Here is a 14,985-nt window from a genome sequence, read left to right as displayed (position 1 = left end):
ATAAAATTGTAATATTAATTTTGTTAAATCACAGGACTCAGAAATAAAAGACAAATATACTCTAATGTATGAGTCATCTAACACATAGAAAATCTTTTTATTAATTATTTGGATTCAAATTATAATTTTTTAAGTAAGATACATAATTAAATATCCTTGACTCCCTCCCTGCAAATATCTGACTGGTAGGTTAGTTCTTTTTCTAAGTTTCTAGAATCATCAGCAACTGATATTTTTAGCACAAGGCACTGTTCTATAAATCTTTTTCATCTCTAGTCTATCAGCACATATGTAACCTACATGCTATTGCATAAAAAGTATTGAATGATACTATCTCTGAGTTATTTTTCAGCTGCAACTGCTAAGAAACACGTACTGATATTACACAAGGTGTCATAGAGTTGTGCAAAGGAGACCCATTGTTAACCCAGACTCTAAGCAGGAAGGAACCTTCATTACCAAAACCCCTTCCCATGGCTATAGCCTGCAAAGAATCCCACCCTGCAGAGCAGACCCAGCAGACAGAGGACATAACCACGCAACACTCTGCAGAAAGCAGCTGCATCATGTCACCATTTTCAAGGAGATCAAGGAATCTTCCCCCAACTGGAGTTTGGGAACCTTCCCCCTCATCTTCCACCATCAATGTGTCTCTTCTAATCCTTGTTTCTTCTCTATTTTTCCTCTCTTACAGAATAGCTGCTGCTCTCTGAATTTTTCTATATTCAACTTTTAGAGAAAAAGAGTATAATTAGTCTAGTTAATTACTTTATATTTACTAGAGAAACTTTTTCATACTACGTCATTTCATAGGTCAGCAGCCAGCCTATTAGGGGCTTTTAGGAAATTTAATCCCATCCATTTGCTAAAGGAGGAGACTGGGGCTGGCTGCTTAACTTAGCAGAAGTTACAAGCAGGGGAACATGCCCAGTGTAGCAGGCATTATGATTGACATGTCTAGTATAGTATGTTAAGGATTGATTTGTCTTACTCTGCAGAAGTAACTTTGGATTTTATTTACAAGTGAGTTTTATCTATGACAGACAAGAAGAGATGCATAGAAATAGATAGCATAGTTACATCATTATTAAACACATTTTTTAATCACACTTTTTTTCTAATAAATAAAAGTAAGTTCTAGACATCCTATATAATAAAAGGGTAATATGCAAATCAACTGAACGGCAGAATGACCGGTCGCTATGACGCGCACTGACCACTATGACGTGCTCAACGCAGGAGCTGCCCCCTGGTAGTCAGTGCACTCCCACAGAGGGAGCGCCACTCAGCCAGAAGCCGGGTCATGGTTGGCGAGTGCAGTGGCAGTGGTGGGAGCCTCTCCCACCTTCGCAACAGCGCTAAGGATGTCTGACTGACGGCTTAGGACATCCTCTGTCAGTTGGACATCCCCTGAGGGCTCCTAGACTGCGAGTGGGCACAGGCTAGACTGAGGGACACCCGCCCCCCCCAAGTGCACGAATTTCATGCACCGAGCCTCTAGTGTTTAAATATAAGTCCATTTGATAATCATAGCTTCATAATCTATTCAATCATAAGAAACCCCCACGTTATTCCATAGAACTATTATTTTGTGGAAGGTCTTATAGGACAGTGATTTTTTCAAGCCAGTTTATTTTCCTTCATTAGATACAGTCAGATTCTTAAATATTGCAGACAACTAATGATACCGACTTAAAGCCAAAAGGTGCAGATGGAGAAGCAGATATAGCTATCACTTGTGTAGGCTGAGTGAGCACAGCAGGCACCATGAATGCTCTTGCCAGGGAACCTGCAATAAAAACATTAGCTCCCTGAAGCCATGCTGGACTTTAGACTCCACATGGAAACTAATCATTAGAGTCATTTACAACCAGCCATGTCGAAAGTGTCCATGGCACTCAGTAAGTAAACAAAATTGAAAGGCCCACTGTAAATATATAAGAAGATGAGAAGAGTCAACACACACACACACACACACACACACACACACACACACACACTAGTTGATCTGAAGACTAGTCAAATTCTCATATTTATTCCTCTAATCCCAGGAAGATCCATATCTATTAACCCATAATGATTAAGCAATTAATAAATATACCCAATTAATAACATTTTAAAACATACCTTGGCAATCCATTTTGTGGCCCAAAAAAGGGAGTACATCTTCCTTCAAATAATTACAGACAATTGTTAATTAAGCCATTGCACAGTTTATTATTCAGGATCTTATTTTCTCAACACCCCTATTAAAATACAGATTCTGGGTATTATCAAAACTGAGGATTCAATAAAAGCATTCTCTTTCGTTACATATTGTACTAACATTAATATTTCAGTAACTGGATAGCCATTTTTTGTTTGGTTTGGTTTGGTTTGGTTATTTTTGACAGTATTACAGATATCCCCCATTTACACACACCCTTTTCCACTCAGCTCCTGCCCCACCCAGACCTTCCCCACACTATTGTCAGTGTCCATGGGTTATGAATATATGCATATAGGTTCTTATAGGCATATATGCATATAAGTTAATCCCTTCCGATCCCCTCCACCCACCTCCCTTCTGAGATCTGTCATTCTATTCCATGCATCCATACCTCTGGACCTATTTTGTTTGTCAGTTTAATTTGTACATTAGATTCCACACAAAAGTGAAATCCTGTGATACTTGTCTTTCTCTAACTGACTTATTCCGCTTAGCATAATACTCTCCATGTCCATCCATGCTGTCTCAAAGGGTAAACGCTTGTTCTTTATTACAGCTGCATAGTATTCCATGGTATAAATGTACCACAGCTTTCTTATCTAGTCATCTACTGGTGGGCACTGGGGCTGTTTCCAGATCTTAGGTATTGTAATGAACTCCCTCTATGAATCCTATGCTTATGGCTCCCAAAAGTCTTCTGATTCTGGAATGCACATTTCCAACTGGCTGCTGGAACTTCTCCCTAGAGAAATCCCCAAACACGGTGAAAATCTTGCTCTTAATTAAATTTGCTCTGTAAATTGTGATCCAGAAAAGAGCCCCGGTATCACCAGGAACTTGTTGGAAATGCAAAATCTCAGGCTCAGTTTCAAACCTTCAAAATCTGCATTTTATCATTATATCCAGGTGATTCTTATGCATGATCAAGGTTAGAAGCACTGCTCCATGATTCTTTCATCTCCTTTGAATTTTATTTCTTCACAAATGTTTTTAAACATGCGAAATACTTGAAATATCAGCATCTCACAAGAATTTTATGGTTAATTTTTAAACCTCTGCAGATTAGGATTTTTTTTCTTTTTTCAATATTAGGTTATTTTTCAATTGCCTTGAAGACAAAAGCTATCTGCTGAAAACCACTATACAGGGGTGAGAAAAAGTAGGTTTGCAGTTGTGATACAAATAAATGATATAATAATTAATAAATAATAATACAAAAACAAACTCTTTCACGTACTCTGTTCATAACTGTGAACCTACTTTTGCCCATCCCTGTATAAAGTAAAATGTGACCCTTTTTATTGGAGGTTCTTTCATCAGTATATTTATCACTCCAAAATGACATCTTTACTGTAACTCAAAAGTAATCTCCAGATGTGTTATTTGAAAAATTCCTAACACCTTCAAAAATTGCTGACTTTACGGATTTCCTTATTTTGCTAAAACAAACAGTGCAATCCTCAGAACAGGTTAAATATATATGTAGGATCATTCTGTGCTGCTCAAACCTGTCAAGGCAGTTGAACAAAATCTTGGCACAGATCAGAAAACAGCATCTCCCCACCAGATCAGACCGCATGTCCCACCAGGCTCTGCCATGCACTTCCTCTGCTGACATACTACAGTTACTGCAGCTGGAAAATCAATGGCTCTCTGTTGGAAACTGGATGAACAATATCCTACCTGGAAGCATATTTCTAAATTGGCAAACACCTCTTGCATTACAGCTGGCCCGCTCTCCTTTAATTACAGTATCAAATGTCAGATGGCTCTGTAGGTCAATAGTTATAGCCCCTCAGAATGTGTTGTGTAAAACAGATTCAAATGTTCTCCATCAAACTCTGGTCAAGGCTTGGTTTTGTATGTTACATATTCATCCTTCTCCATGCACTAACATCATCTTTAAAAGTGTCACTCATAGCATTCAGCAATTTATGATTGTCTTCTTTTACTCGTCACTGAAAGTGTTCTACAGAGGTCAGATGCCCAACCATCAGGGATATTATGAGGGACTTCTTGAATTTGATAAGAAGATAGGGCTTAATGACCTCAATGGACCCTTTAACTCCATAATTCTATAATTTCAACTGTTAACTATTTCTCTATTCATTTGTGGGATATGTATGATTGTAACATCAAGTCTTCCCTGAAATTCATTGAAGAAAAAATTTTAAATGGGTTGGTAATTAAACAACTACACAATGATGCTTCTTAATTGGACTGGACAAAAGAAATTGAATAGTTGCAGTCTAAATCAGGCTTGAACAATGTACAGTGTAACACTAAGCTTTGAATTTGTTCCTTGAAGATTGGCACACAAAAATTGTAGACAAGTTTATTAACTATGCAATAACAAAGTGTAAGTAAATAAATGTTTACATTGAAGAAAGATTCAAATTTCAAAGAAACTCAGAAAAGCAGCAAAAGATGTTGATCTCACATGGCCAGAAGAAATTAAAATAGCAATGTTCAAATGCTTGATTGTTTTCACTGTAATTGGACACTTGTTCTAAATCACTAGATCAAACAATGTCAATGTTCACCAATACTAGTATTGAGTCATGTAATCTTTTTTGTAGCCTTACCCAAGGATATGTTTATTGCTTAGAGAGAGAAATAGAAGAGGAGGAGGAGGAGGAGGAGGAGGAGGAGGAGAAGGAGGAGAGAGAGAGAGAGAGAGAGAGAGAGAGAGAGAGAGAGAGAGAGAGATGGGTTGTCTCCTGTATACACCCTAATCAGGGATCAGACTCACAACCTAGGTATGTACTCTAACCAGGAATCAAACCTGCAACATTTTACTGTACAGGAGGATGCTCCAACCAACCAGGTTTTACCACATGTAATAGAAATTTCTCTTAAATTTTCTAGTTTATATATTTAGTGGAAATTTTTTAATAATAAGCTTTTGAAAGCCGCTAGAATCAACCCTGAAGAAGCAGTTCTAAGAATTTAGGAATTTATTATGAAATGGAATTTTTACAAATCTCTATGAGTTTTCCTATTTGTGTAGCTGTTGCTTCAAATTAAAAAAAAAAGTTTGATCCCAGACAAAAACATAAGCTAAAGGAGTGCATCACCACCAAACCAGTATTTCAAAATATGTTAAAGGGACTTCTAGAGGACGAGAAGGAGAAGGAGAAAGAGGAGAGAAGAAGAAGAAGAAGAAGAAGAAGAAGAAGAAGAAGAAGAAGAAGAAGAAGAAGAAGAAGAAATGAATAATAGCAATAACTACATACCTAACCATAAGGAGGAGGAGGAGGAGGAGGAGAAGAAGAAGAAGAAGAAGAAGAAGAAGAAGAAGAAGAAGAAGAAGAAGAAGAAGAAATGAATAATAGCAATAACTACATACCTAACCATAATTACTTTAAATGTAAATAGATTACATGCTCCAATCAAAATATATAGGGTGATTGAATGGATAAGAAAACAAGATATCTATATGTATGGGGGTAGGGGGAATTCCTTAGCCAGGCCTGCACCCTCTCACAATGTAGGACCCCTCGGGGGATATCCCACTGCCGGTTTAGGCCCGATCCCACAGGAATCCCTGCAGTTAAGGCCTGATCCCACAGGAATCCCGGCAGTTGGACATCCCTCTTGCAATCCTGGACCACTGGCTCCTAACCTCTCGCCTGCCTGCCTGCCTGATCACCCCTAACCACTCTGCCTACCTGCCTGATTGCCCCTAACTGCTTGCCTGCCTGCCTGATCACCCCTAACCACCTCTGCCTAGGCCCTCACTGCAGCGGCTTCATCAGGAAGGACATCCAGAATGATGTCCGGAAGGTCATTCAGCTGTCCAGTTTAATTATTATTATAGATATGCTGCATAAATGAGACCCCCTTCAGATAGAAAAACACACAGAGACCGAAAGTAAAGGGATGGGAAAATATATTTCATCAAATAGCAATGAAAAAAAAAACTGAGGTAGCAATACTTATAGCAGACAAAATAGATCTTAAAACAAAGGATGGTAGCTCACTTAGTTGGAGCATCCTTGTCCCCTACACCTAAAGGTCTCGGGTTCAATTCTCAGTCAGGGCACATACCTAGGTTGCTGATTCATCCCTGGTTGGGGAGCATTTGAGAGGCAACCAACAATCAATCTCTCTCCCTCTCTCTCCTCTCTCTCTCCTTTCCTCTCTCTAAAAATCAATAAATGTATCCTCAGGTAAAGATTTTAAAAAGCAAACAAACAAAGGCTATAACAAGAGACAAAGAAGGACCCAGCAATTCCAATTCTGGGTATTTATGCAAAGAAACACAAAACACGAATTTGAAAAGACATATGCAGCATTATTTACAACTAGAGGCCCTGTGCACGGATTAGTGAACCAGTGGGGTCCCTCAGCCTGGCCTGCACCCTCTCACAATCCGGAACCCCTCAGGGGATGTCCCTGAAACCAGAAGTCTGACATCCCACAAAGGATATAATAGTGCGTTAATCGGCAGGCAGCTGGAGAGGAGCCCGAGCCCGGGCCAGGTGCTGCGCTGCTCCTGCTCATCCCGCCCCACTGTGCCTGCCACCGCCACCGCTCAGTAGTGCTGCCACGGAGACAGGAGAGGTTCTCACTGCCGCAGCTGCGCACACCAGCCATGAGCCCAGCGTCTGGTGCCCGTCAGTCAGCTGAGTGGCTCTCCATCTGTGGGAACACACTGACTACCAGGGGGCAGTTCCTGTGTTGAGCATCTGCCCTGGGGGTCAGTGCACATAATAGCAACCAGTCAACCGGTCGTTGGGTCGTTCAGTCCCTTAGGCTTTTATATATATAGATTAGAGGCCCGGTGCACAAAAATTTGTGCATTCGAGGGGCCCTCAGCCCGGCCTATGCCCTCTTGCAATCTGGGACCCCTCGGAGGATGTCCACCTGCTGGCTTAGGCCCGCTCCCTGGGAGATCGGTCCCAAGCTGGCAGTCAGACATCCCTCTGGCAGCCCGGCAGCCCTCGGGGGATGTCTACTTGCCAGCAGGAAGCAGGCCTAAGCTGCATTCGAACATCCTTAGCGCTGTTGAGGAGGCAGGAGAGGCTCCCACCACCACTGCTGTACTGGCAGCCGTCAGCCTGGCTTGTGGCTGAGCAGAGCTCCCCCTGTGGGAGTGCACTGACCACCAGGGGGCAGCTCCTGCATTGAGCGTCTGCCCCCTGGTGGTCAGTGTATGTCATAGTGACCAGTCACTCCCAGTTGTTCTGCTGTTAGGGTCAATTTGCATATTACCCTTTTATTATATAGGATAGAGGCTTGGTGCATGGGTGTGGGCCAGCTGGTTTGCCCTGAAGGGTGTCCCGGATCAAGGTGGGGGTCCCGCTGGGGTGCCTGGCCAGCCTGGGTGAGGGGTTGATGGGTGGTTGCAGGCTGGTCACACCCCCTTCAGGGTGGGGGTCCCCACTGGAATGCCTGGCCGCCTGGGTGAGGGGCTGATGGCTGTTTGCAGGCTGGTCAAGCCCCCCCCTCTTGGGGACCCTCACCCCATGGAGGTTTGGCCAGCCTGGTTGAGGGGCAGATGGCTGTTTTCAGGCTGGCCACACCCCCTTTAGGGTGGGGAGGTCCCCACTGGGGTGCCTGGCCAGTCTGGGTGAGGGGCTAAGGGCCGTTTTCAGGCTGGCCAAGCCCCCATTGACGGAAGCTCCCAGCCTCTCCTTTTTTTCTTTTCTTTTTTTATTCTGGGATTTATTTACCTTCTATAATTAAAACTTTGTAGCCTTGAGAGGAGCTCAGAGCCAGCCAGGGTGGGCGGGAGGGAAGCCTCCTGCTCGCTCCAGCTCCATGGCCACGGCCAGCTGAAAGCATGTATCTGGGGTTTATTTACCTTCCATAATTAAAACTTTGTTGCTTTGAGTGGAGCTCAGTGCCTGACGTGGCAAGCGGGAAGCTTGGCTTCCTCCATCATTGGAGCAACCAAGCCTCCTGCTTGCTCCAGCTCTGTGGCTGCAGGCCGCCATCTTGGTTGGGTTAATTTGCATATAGTCGCTCTGATTGGCTGGTGGGCGTGGCTTAAGGCATAGTGAAGGTATGGTCAATTTGCATGTTTGTCTTTTATTAGTGTAGATGGCTAAGACATGGAAGTGTCTCATCGATAGACAAGTGGATAAAGATGTGGTACATATATAAAATGGAATATTAATCAATAATAAAAACGAGTAAAATCTTGTCATTTTCAACAATATGGATGGACATAGAGGATATACTAAGTGAAATAAGTCAGAGAAATACAAATTATTTCATTTATATATAGAATCCAAAGAACAAAATAAATGAACAGACAGAACAGAAACAAACTCTTAGATACAGAGAACAAACTCGTGGTTGCCAGATGGGAAGGAGTTTCAGGGATGGGTAAAAAAGGGAAAAGAATTAAGATGGGCAAATTGACAGTTATGAAAACAGTCACAGAGTTGTAAAATACAGCATAGGGAATATAGTCAATAATATTGTAGTAACTCTGTATGGTATCAGTTGGTTACTGGACTTATTGGGGTGGTTCACTCTGTAAGTTATATAAATGCCTAATCACTATGTTGTACATCTGAAACTAATATAATATTGTATATCAACTGTAACTGAAAATTGAAAAATCACTTTTAAAATTTTACTAAAGAAAAATCTAAAATTAATAAGAATGTTCTTCAATGAACTATGGACAAAAATTGAAATCTGGCTATTTGGTGTAGAACATGGATATGTGAAAAGATCAAATTTTATTAAGTCTTAAGACAAATTTGCAAAATGTTGAAAATTAGTACATTGAATGTTGTTTATTACGGTAAAAGGCCAATAACTATTTTTTCCATGTTCATAAAATACAAAAAAATATATTAATCCATTATTTTTATCTTTTTGTTTCTTATTTACCATACTTTCCCTTTGTTGCTTTTTTAATCTTTTTGTCTTCCCTTTGATTAATCAAATTACTTTTATTGCTTCTTTTTCTCTATTGATTGGAAGTTACATATTCTGGTTTGAAAGTTATATCCTAGTCTGGTCTTTAGCCTTAACTTTTAAAAATACATAGCTTTATTTTTTATCTAACAAAGCCTAAAGTTAATGTTTCTATCCATCTTCCAAGTGCTTTAGAAGTATTACCATTTACTTATTTTTTTTCTTTTTTCTTAGTGGGGAATATCCCAATTTCCCAGTATCCCATCCTCAACCCAAATAATTGGGCTTTATGTCAGTATAATACATAAATGAGTAAAAAAGATCTGATTTAGTAATGTAATTTCATTATTCCATACCTGGTATCGCATGCTATTATCATATTCAACCATATAATAATGCATTAAACCTAGACCAGCTTTTGTTTCAATAGATTAAACAAAGGAGGAAGACTAAACATAATAAAGGAGAATGTTTTAATTTCATAAAGTAAACTATTAAAAAGCAAACAAGAGAAACAGAAACATCTGTAGAATTACTTGATAAAATGCTCAAGATGAATACAAATCAAGCAGGTAAGAGTACACAAAGTATGCATGTATATATTGGAGACATGGAAAATGAAAATAAAAATGTAAACATGTGCATTAGAAAGCAAATAATCCTAATCTGTCAGTGTTATTTCAAAAAAGACTGAAAAAATAAATCATGTTCATTTAAAATAAAACCAAGTGCAATAAAGCCACAACATTTAATTTGTAACATTAAAGAATGCATTTGCTTTTGTCACTGTATGTATCCTAAAGACCACCCCTAAGATTAATGTGTACATAGAACTAGAGACCCATCTCCAATGCTACCTTTCAAATGTGTCTTTTGTACTATTTTTGTAGGGGAGAGCTGGAATTCAATTTTTTTCTCATTAAACTTTGATTTAGTGGATCTCAAAATTCTGTGACAGAGTTTTGATCAAGTTGTTTTCATTGAAAATTACTGATTTTAAAAACTAATGATTCTGCTCTCTTCCACTGGAGGCCTACATGCCGCCACTGGGACGCTGACATGTCTGTAGTGATCCCTGAGAAGTTCAGTACATTTTGCAAATGCTCAACACCAATATGGATGAGAGGGGAGAAAGAGCATCTGCCCTCACTGTAATTAAGGGTATGCGGCTAAGATACGCCCGTGCAGTGTTGAGGAAAGCAGACATCGCCCTCACCAAGAGGGCAGGAGAGCTCACTGAGGATGAGGAGGAATGTGTGATCGTCATTATGGAGAATCCACACCAGTACAAGATCCCACACTGGTTCTTGAACAGACAGGACATGAAGGATGGAAACTACAGCCAAGCCTCAGCCAGTGTGGCTCATTTGATTGGAGCATTGTCCTGAACACTTAAAGGTGTTCAGGTCAGGGCACATATACAGGTTGTGGGTTCGGTCCCCTGTTGGGGCGCATGCAAGAGGCAGCTTATTTATGTTTCTCTCTCACATCAATGTTTCTCTCTCTCTCTCTCTCTCTCTCTCTCTCTCTCAATAAAAGTATGCATCCTTGGGTGAGAATTGGGGGGTGGGGGAAGAAGAAAGAAAATACAGCCAGGTCCCCACCAATGGTCTGGACAACCAGCTCTGTGAATACCTGGAGCAACTGAAGAAAATTCGGGCCCACGGAGGGCTGGGCCACTTCTGAGGACACTGTGTTCGAGGCCAGCACACCAAGACAGCCAGCCACCGCAACCACACTGAGGGTGTGTCTAAGAAGAAATAAATCTGTAGGCCTTGTCTATCAGTGGTTTTTACACCTGCCCTGGCTAAGTAGTCAATTGGTTAGAGTATCTTCCTGATATGTCAAGGGGTTTGATATGTGGGTTTGATCCCGTCAGGAACGTACAAGAATCAACCAATAAATGCATAAATAAGTGGAACAACAAGTTGATTTTTCTCTCTCCCTCTCTCTTTCTAAAATCAATCAAATGTTAAATGTATCTGGTTTCAGCAATGTAAATATTTGCTACAAGTAAACTTTAAAAGGTAAAGATGAATGATACTAATGAAAAAATCAAAATAGAACTGAACATCACGAGATAATTCAGCAAAATATCATATAATACTGTTTCAATAAGAACCATAACTTAATAAATTTCACAAAATGGAAGCAGAAACAAAAGATAATGTGTAAACCCCAAAATAGTGTTAAAATACTGAAGGATTTAGTGTCAAATTTACCTCAGAAAAACAAGAGGAAAAAACAAAGTCATGCAGTGAAAACCAAATTTGGTTTCCTAACTACAACAGTCATTCTTACAGCAAAGGCTTTCTAAAATGTACTCTCACAAAATGGTTTATTTGCTATCTCCTTTTTTTAAAAAAATCATGTTTAATCACATAAGTTGTGTATATGTGGGGATTTCTCATTTATTGATCAGTATGGGGACTGTTACCAAAAAAAAAATCATCTCTAAAATATTTTTTCCAAATGACCAAAAACATTAAATTATCTTCATGAAAATTACCATATGTAAAGTCAAATAATATCTAAGCACTGAAAAGTATATACATAAGTGATTAAAAATATTCAATGAACAGGCAAAAATATTCACATTTGTTATTGTTGTTGGTTTTGTTTACCTTCTAGCTAAAATTAAGAAACACATTTTCAAAAGTCAGTATAGACATTCAGTGCCACTTAGATTTATTTTCAATATATAAATGGGTTATGTCTCTTCAGTACAAGACAAACTCTATTTTTACTCTTTGGCATAATTAGGTTATAAAGACCTCAAATTTTCAAAACCAGTTATAATACGGTGGCAAGCAAAGTCAGTTTGTTGGTATTGCTCTTATATTCCAGTTTAATCTACAAATGTGAACATTTTAATGTATGTTGTCTCAAGCCTTACTAATACAAAAAGAGTCGAGAGGTCTCTCTGTTGATTTCCACAGATTAATTGAAGAAGAAAAAAAACAAAGTTGAAATATTATTTCATCTTCTTAAATGTCATGAACATGTTTAGCCCTTCAAGCAGCACTTGACACAGCAAATTTCTTCAAATGATCCATGAATACTTGTAAACTAACATCATCTGTGAGAATAGGTGCTCCAGACTCCTAGGAAAAAAGATATTTGCTATGATTTAAACAGTGTGACACCTTCAAATCTATAAGTGATGTATAAGCAAATGTTTAAAACAAACAAGGAAATCATTTAAAGCAGAATAATGTCTCTTTTCCTGCTATATAATAAAGAATGTGACTGGCCTTTGTCCCTGGGTTCCTGAGAGGGGATTCTGTACCCTTGGAATTTCCTAACAGTAGTGTCTTTGTTCTTCTTGAGCCCCTCAGATCACACCTGAGTTTATGCTATGAGTTGAGATGACTCAGGATGGAGGCCAGTCACCAGGAAGATCAACCACATGCCTGGCGTATTGGGGCTTTAAGACAAGCGGACCTCCAGGGAGAAAGAGGGAGGGGAAGGTAGGGGGAGGGGAGGAGTTGGAGATTGAGTTCAATCAGGCACCAGTGATTCAATCAAACACGCCAATGGAAAGAAGGCACCCCAAGAACCTTTGGATACCAAAGCTCATCGGAGTTTCCTGTTTGACAAACCCAACAATGTACTGGGAGGAAGTCCCACATGGATTCCATGGAGAAGGGGATAGAGCTCTGTACCTAGGACCCTTCCAGACCTCACTCTGTCTCTTCATTTAGCTGGTCCTAGTTTGTAACCTTTATAATAAAACTAGAGGCCCAGGGCATGAAAATTCATGCACTTGGGGGAGGATGGGTGCGGTCCCTCAGCCTGGCCTGCTGCTCTCTCGCAGTCTGGCCTCCCTTTGCAGGAGGTGACCAGGCAGGCTGATCAGGGGATGGTGCTGGCTGGCAAGCAGCAGCTCAAACCCTCCCCCCCGCCCCCCGCATCACCCCTCCGCCACTGTCCCCCCCCTCTGCCCACTGGCATGTGCCTTGGCTGGCCTGGCGCCACCTACTCACTGGCCCCACCCCCCGCCGACCGGTCATTCCGCTGTTCGGTCGATTTGCATATTACGATTTTATTATATAAGACTAGTCATATATACGGTGCTTCCCTAGATTCTAAGAGTTGTTCTATAGAACTATGGAACCTGAGGGGAGTCATGAAAACCCCTTAAACACATACATGGATTTGTAGCTAGTTGGGTGAAAGTGTGGGTAACCTGGGATCCTACTCACAGCTGGCATCTGAAGTACAGGCAGTGTGGTTATGGGCCACGTCCTTTAACTTGTGGGGTCTGAATTAATTCCAAGTGGTCCCATCATATCTGGTGTTAAAAATAGCTCCATATCCGAGTTAATCTTCAACATAGTGTTAATTTTCTTGAATGAGTCAGTGCTTTTATCACTTCTAAAGAATAAGTCTCCTTATTGCTGCCTTTTTATGAAAATAAAACCCCATTGTACATATTTTAACAGAAATGCCAGCTGGAAGGAAGCAAACCTCACTTTTTAAATAAACTATGCTTATTAGTGTTCAAGTCATTTTAATTCATTTCTACAGGTTCTAAGTAATTCACAAGAGTTAGGGAAAATTTCTACCTTCTATTTTAATGAAAATGATGTTGACAGAATGACCCTGGTAATCCAACCCATTAATAATGAACTTTTATTACAGCAACAAAAAGATTTTATATCTGAATTTTTAGAATTTTCACCTGATACTCAAGTTATTATTTATCAGAAATATATAAAGTCTAAAAAGGAAATTAAGTAATTTTCAGAGGAGATCAGCAAGTTAGTGGCAAATGTGAGAAATGAGAATTTATAGCTCCTGTGGTTCTGGTCCTGCCATCAGACATGCCATACCTCTCCTGAATAAAGGAAATTCAATTATATTACATGTCTTCATACATTAATTCGTAAGGCCTGGAAAGCCTTGATAATAAAGGGCGGCATTAAGAGCTTAAAGTTCAGAGCCAGACTGCCTGGGCACAAATCCTGGCTCTGCCAGTGACTGTGTGACTTTGGGGAAGTTACCTAACTCTCTGTCTTAGTTTCCTCATCTGTAAAATAGGGATAATAACAGGACCTGTTTCACGTAGCTATTGTAATGACTGAATGGATTAAATTGTATAAAGAAACAGAAGAATACTTGGCACACAGAGTAGCCATACAACATGTTTTAGCTACTATTATTACCTCTTTTGAAAAATATATTATTTTCTAACACTGAAATATTTCTTCTTAGTCTCCATTCATAGTTAACAGAGAAGCAAAAGTCCCAAGGATGTGACAAACTAATAATAACCTGGTAACTCTTGGCTTTTTTCTTCTTATACCTAATTTATTTTCATTTTATACACATTTTCTACCTCAATTCACCCAAATCCAGGTCTATTTTTTCTAGTCAGGATCATGTATATATATATTTTTTCTTCTAATTTATATTCTAGAAGATCTCATTTGAAATTATAAATACTAATGCTCAACTCAATGTTATAAAAAATTTGCAGTTAGCCAATCTCAATCTTTCAAATGCATCCTTTTTCTCTTTAAAATACAAACAAGATTAGGCAGAAAGATCCTAGCTTTGTGTGATTTAGTGTGAGAAGCACTGCAAGAGGCTTCAGCATCCTATCACAGCTGCAGTGTTGCACTGGTGCCCTCTTCAGGCCACCCATGGATAATACTTATCACTGGATAGTTGATTTCCAACAAAAAGAAAACTAAGGTATTAGATGCCATAATTTTTAGTAAAATGCTTCGCTACCAAATTAATTCCATAAATTTCAGTCATCAGTTTAGCTTACTGATTAAACATTTAGATTCTGCAATCAGACTGGCCTAGGTTCATAACTGGACCCTGCCACAATTTAGCAATGTGATCTTAGGTAAGTTACTTAACCTTCAAAAGCTTCAATTTTCTTT

At 39.7% G+C, this 14,985-nt stretch overlaps 1 protein-coding gene across 1 annotated transcript; it reads left to right on the top strand.

Moving 5' to 3' along the window:
• Nucleotides 1-10,188: 10,188 nt before the first annotated feature.
• Nucleotides 10,189-10,774, top strand: LOC102419675 (40S ribosomal protein S18-like). The gene is made up of 2 exons (XM_014453381.1): nt 10,189-10,434; nt 10,685-10,774. Exons 1-2 carry the CDS (start codon nt 10,189-10,191, stop codon nt 10,772-10,774), a joined length of 336 nt encoding a protein of 111 aa, XP_014308867.1.
• The last annotated feature ends 4,211 nt before the right edge of the window (nt 10,775-14,985 follow it).

This window comes from Myotis lucifugus, unplaced genomic scaffold (assembly GCF_000147115.1).
Source record: "Myotis lucifugus unplaced genomic scaffold, Myoluc2.0 scaffold_22, whole genome shotgun sequence".
NCBI classification, from domain to species: Eukaryota; Metazoa; Chordata; class Mammalia; order Chiroptera; family Vespertilionidae; genus Myotis; species Myotis lucifugus.
This window is presented reverse-complemented; position numbering and strand designations above follow the sequence as displayed.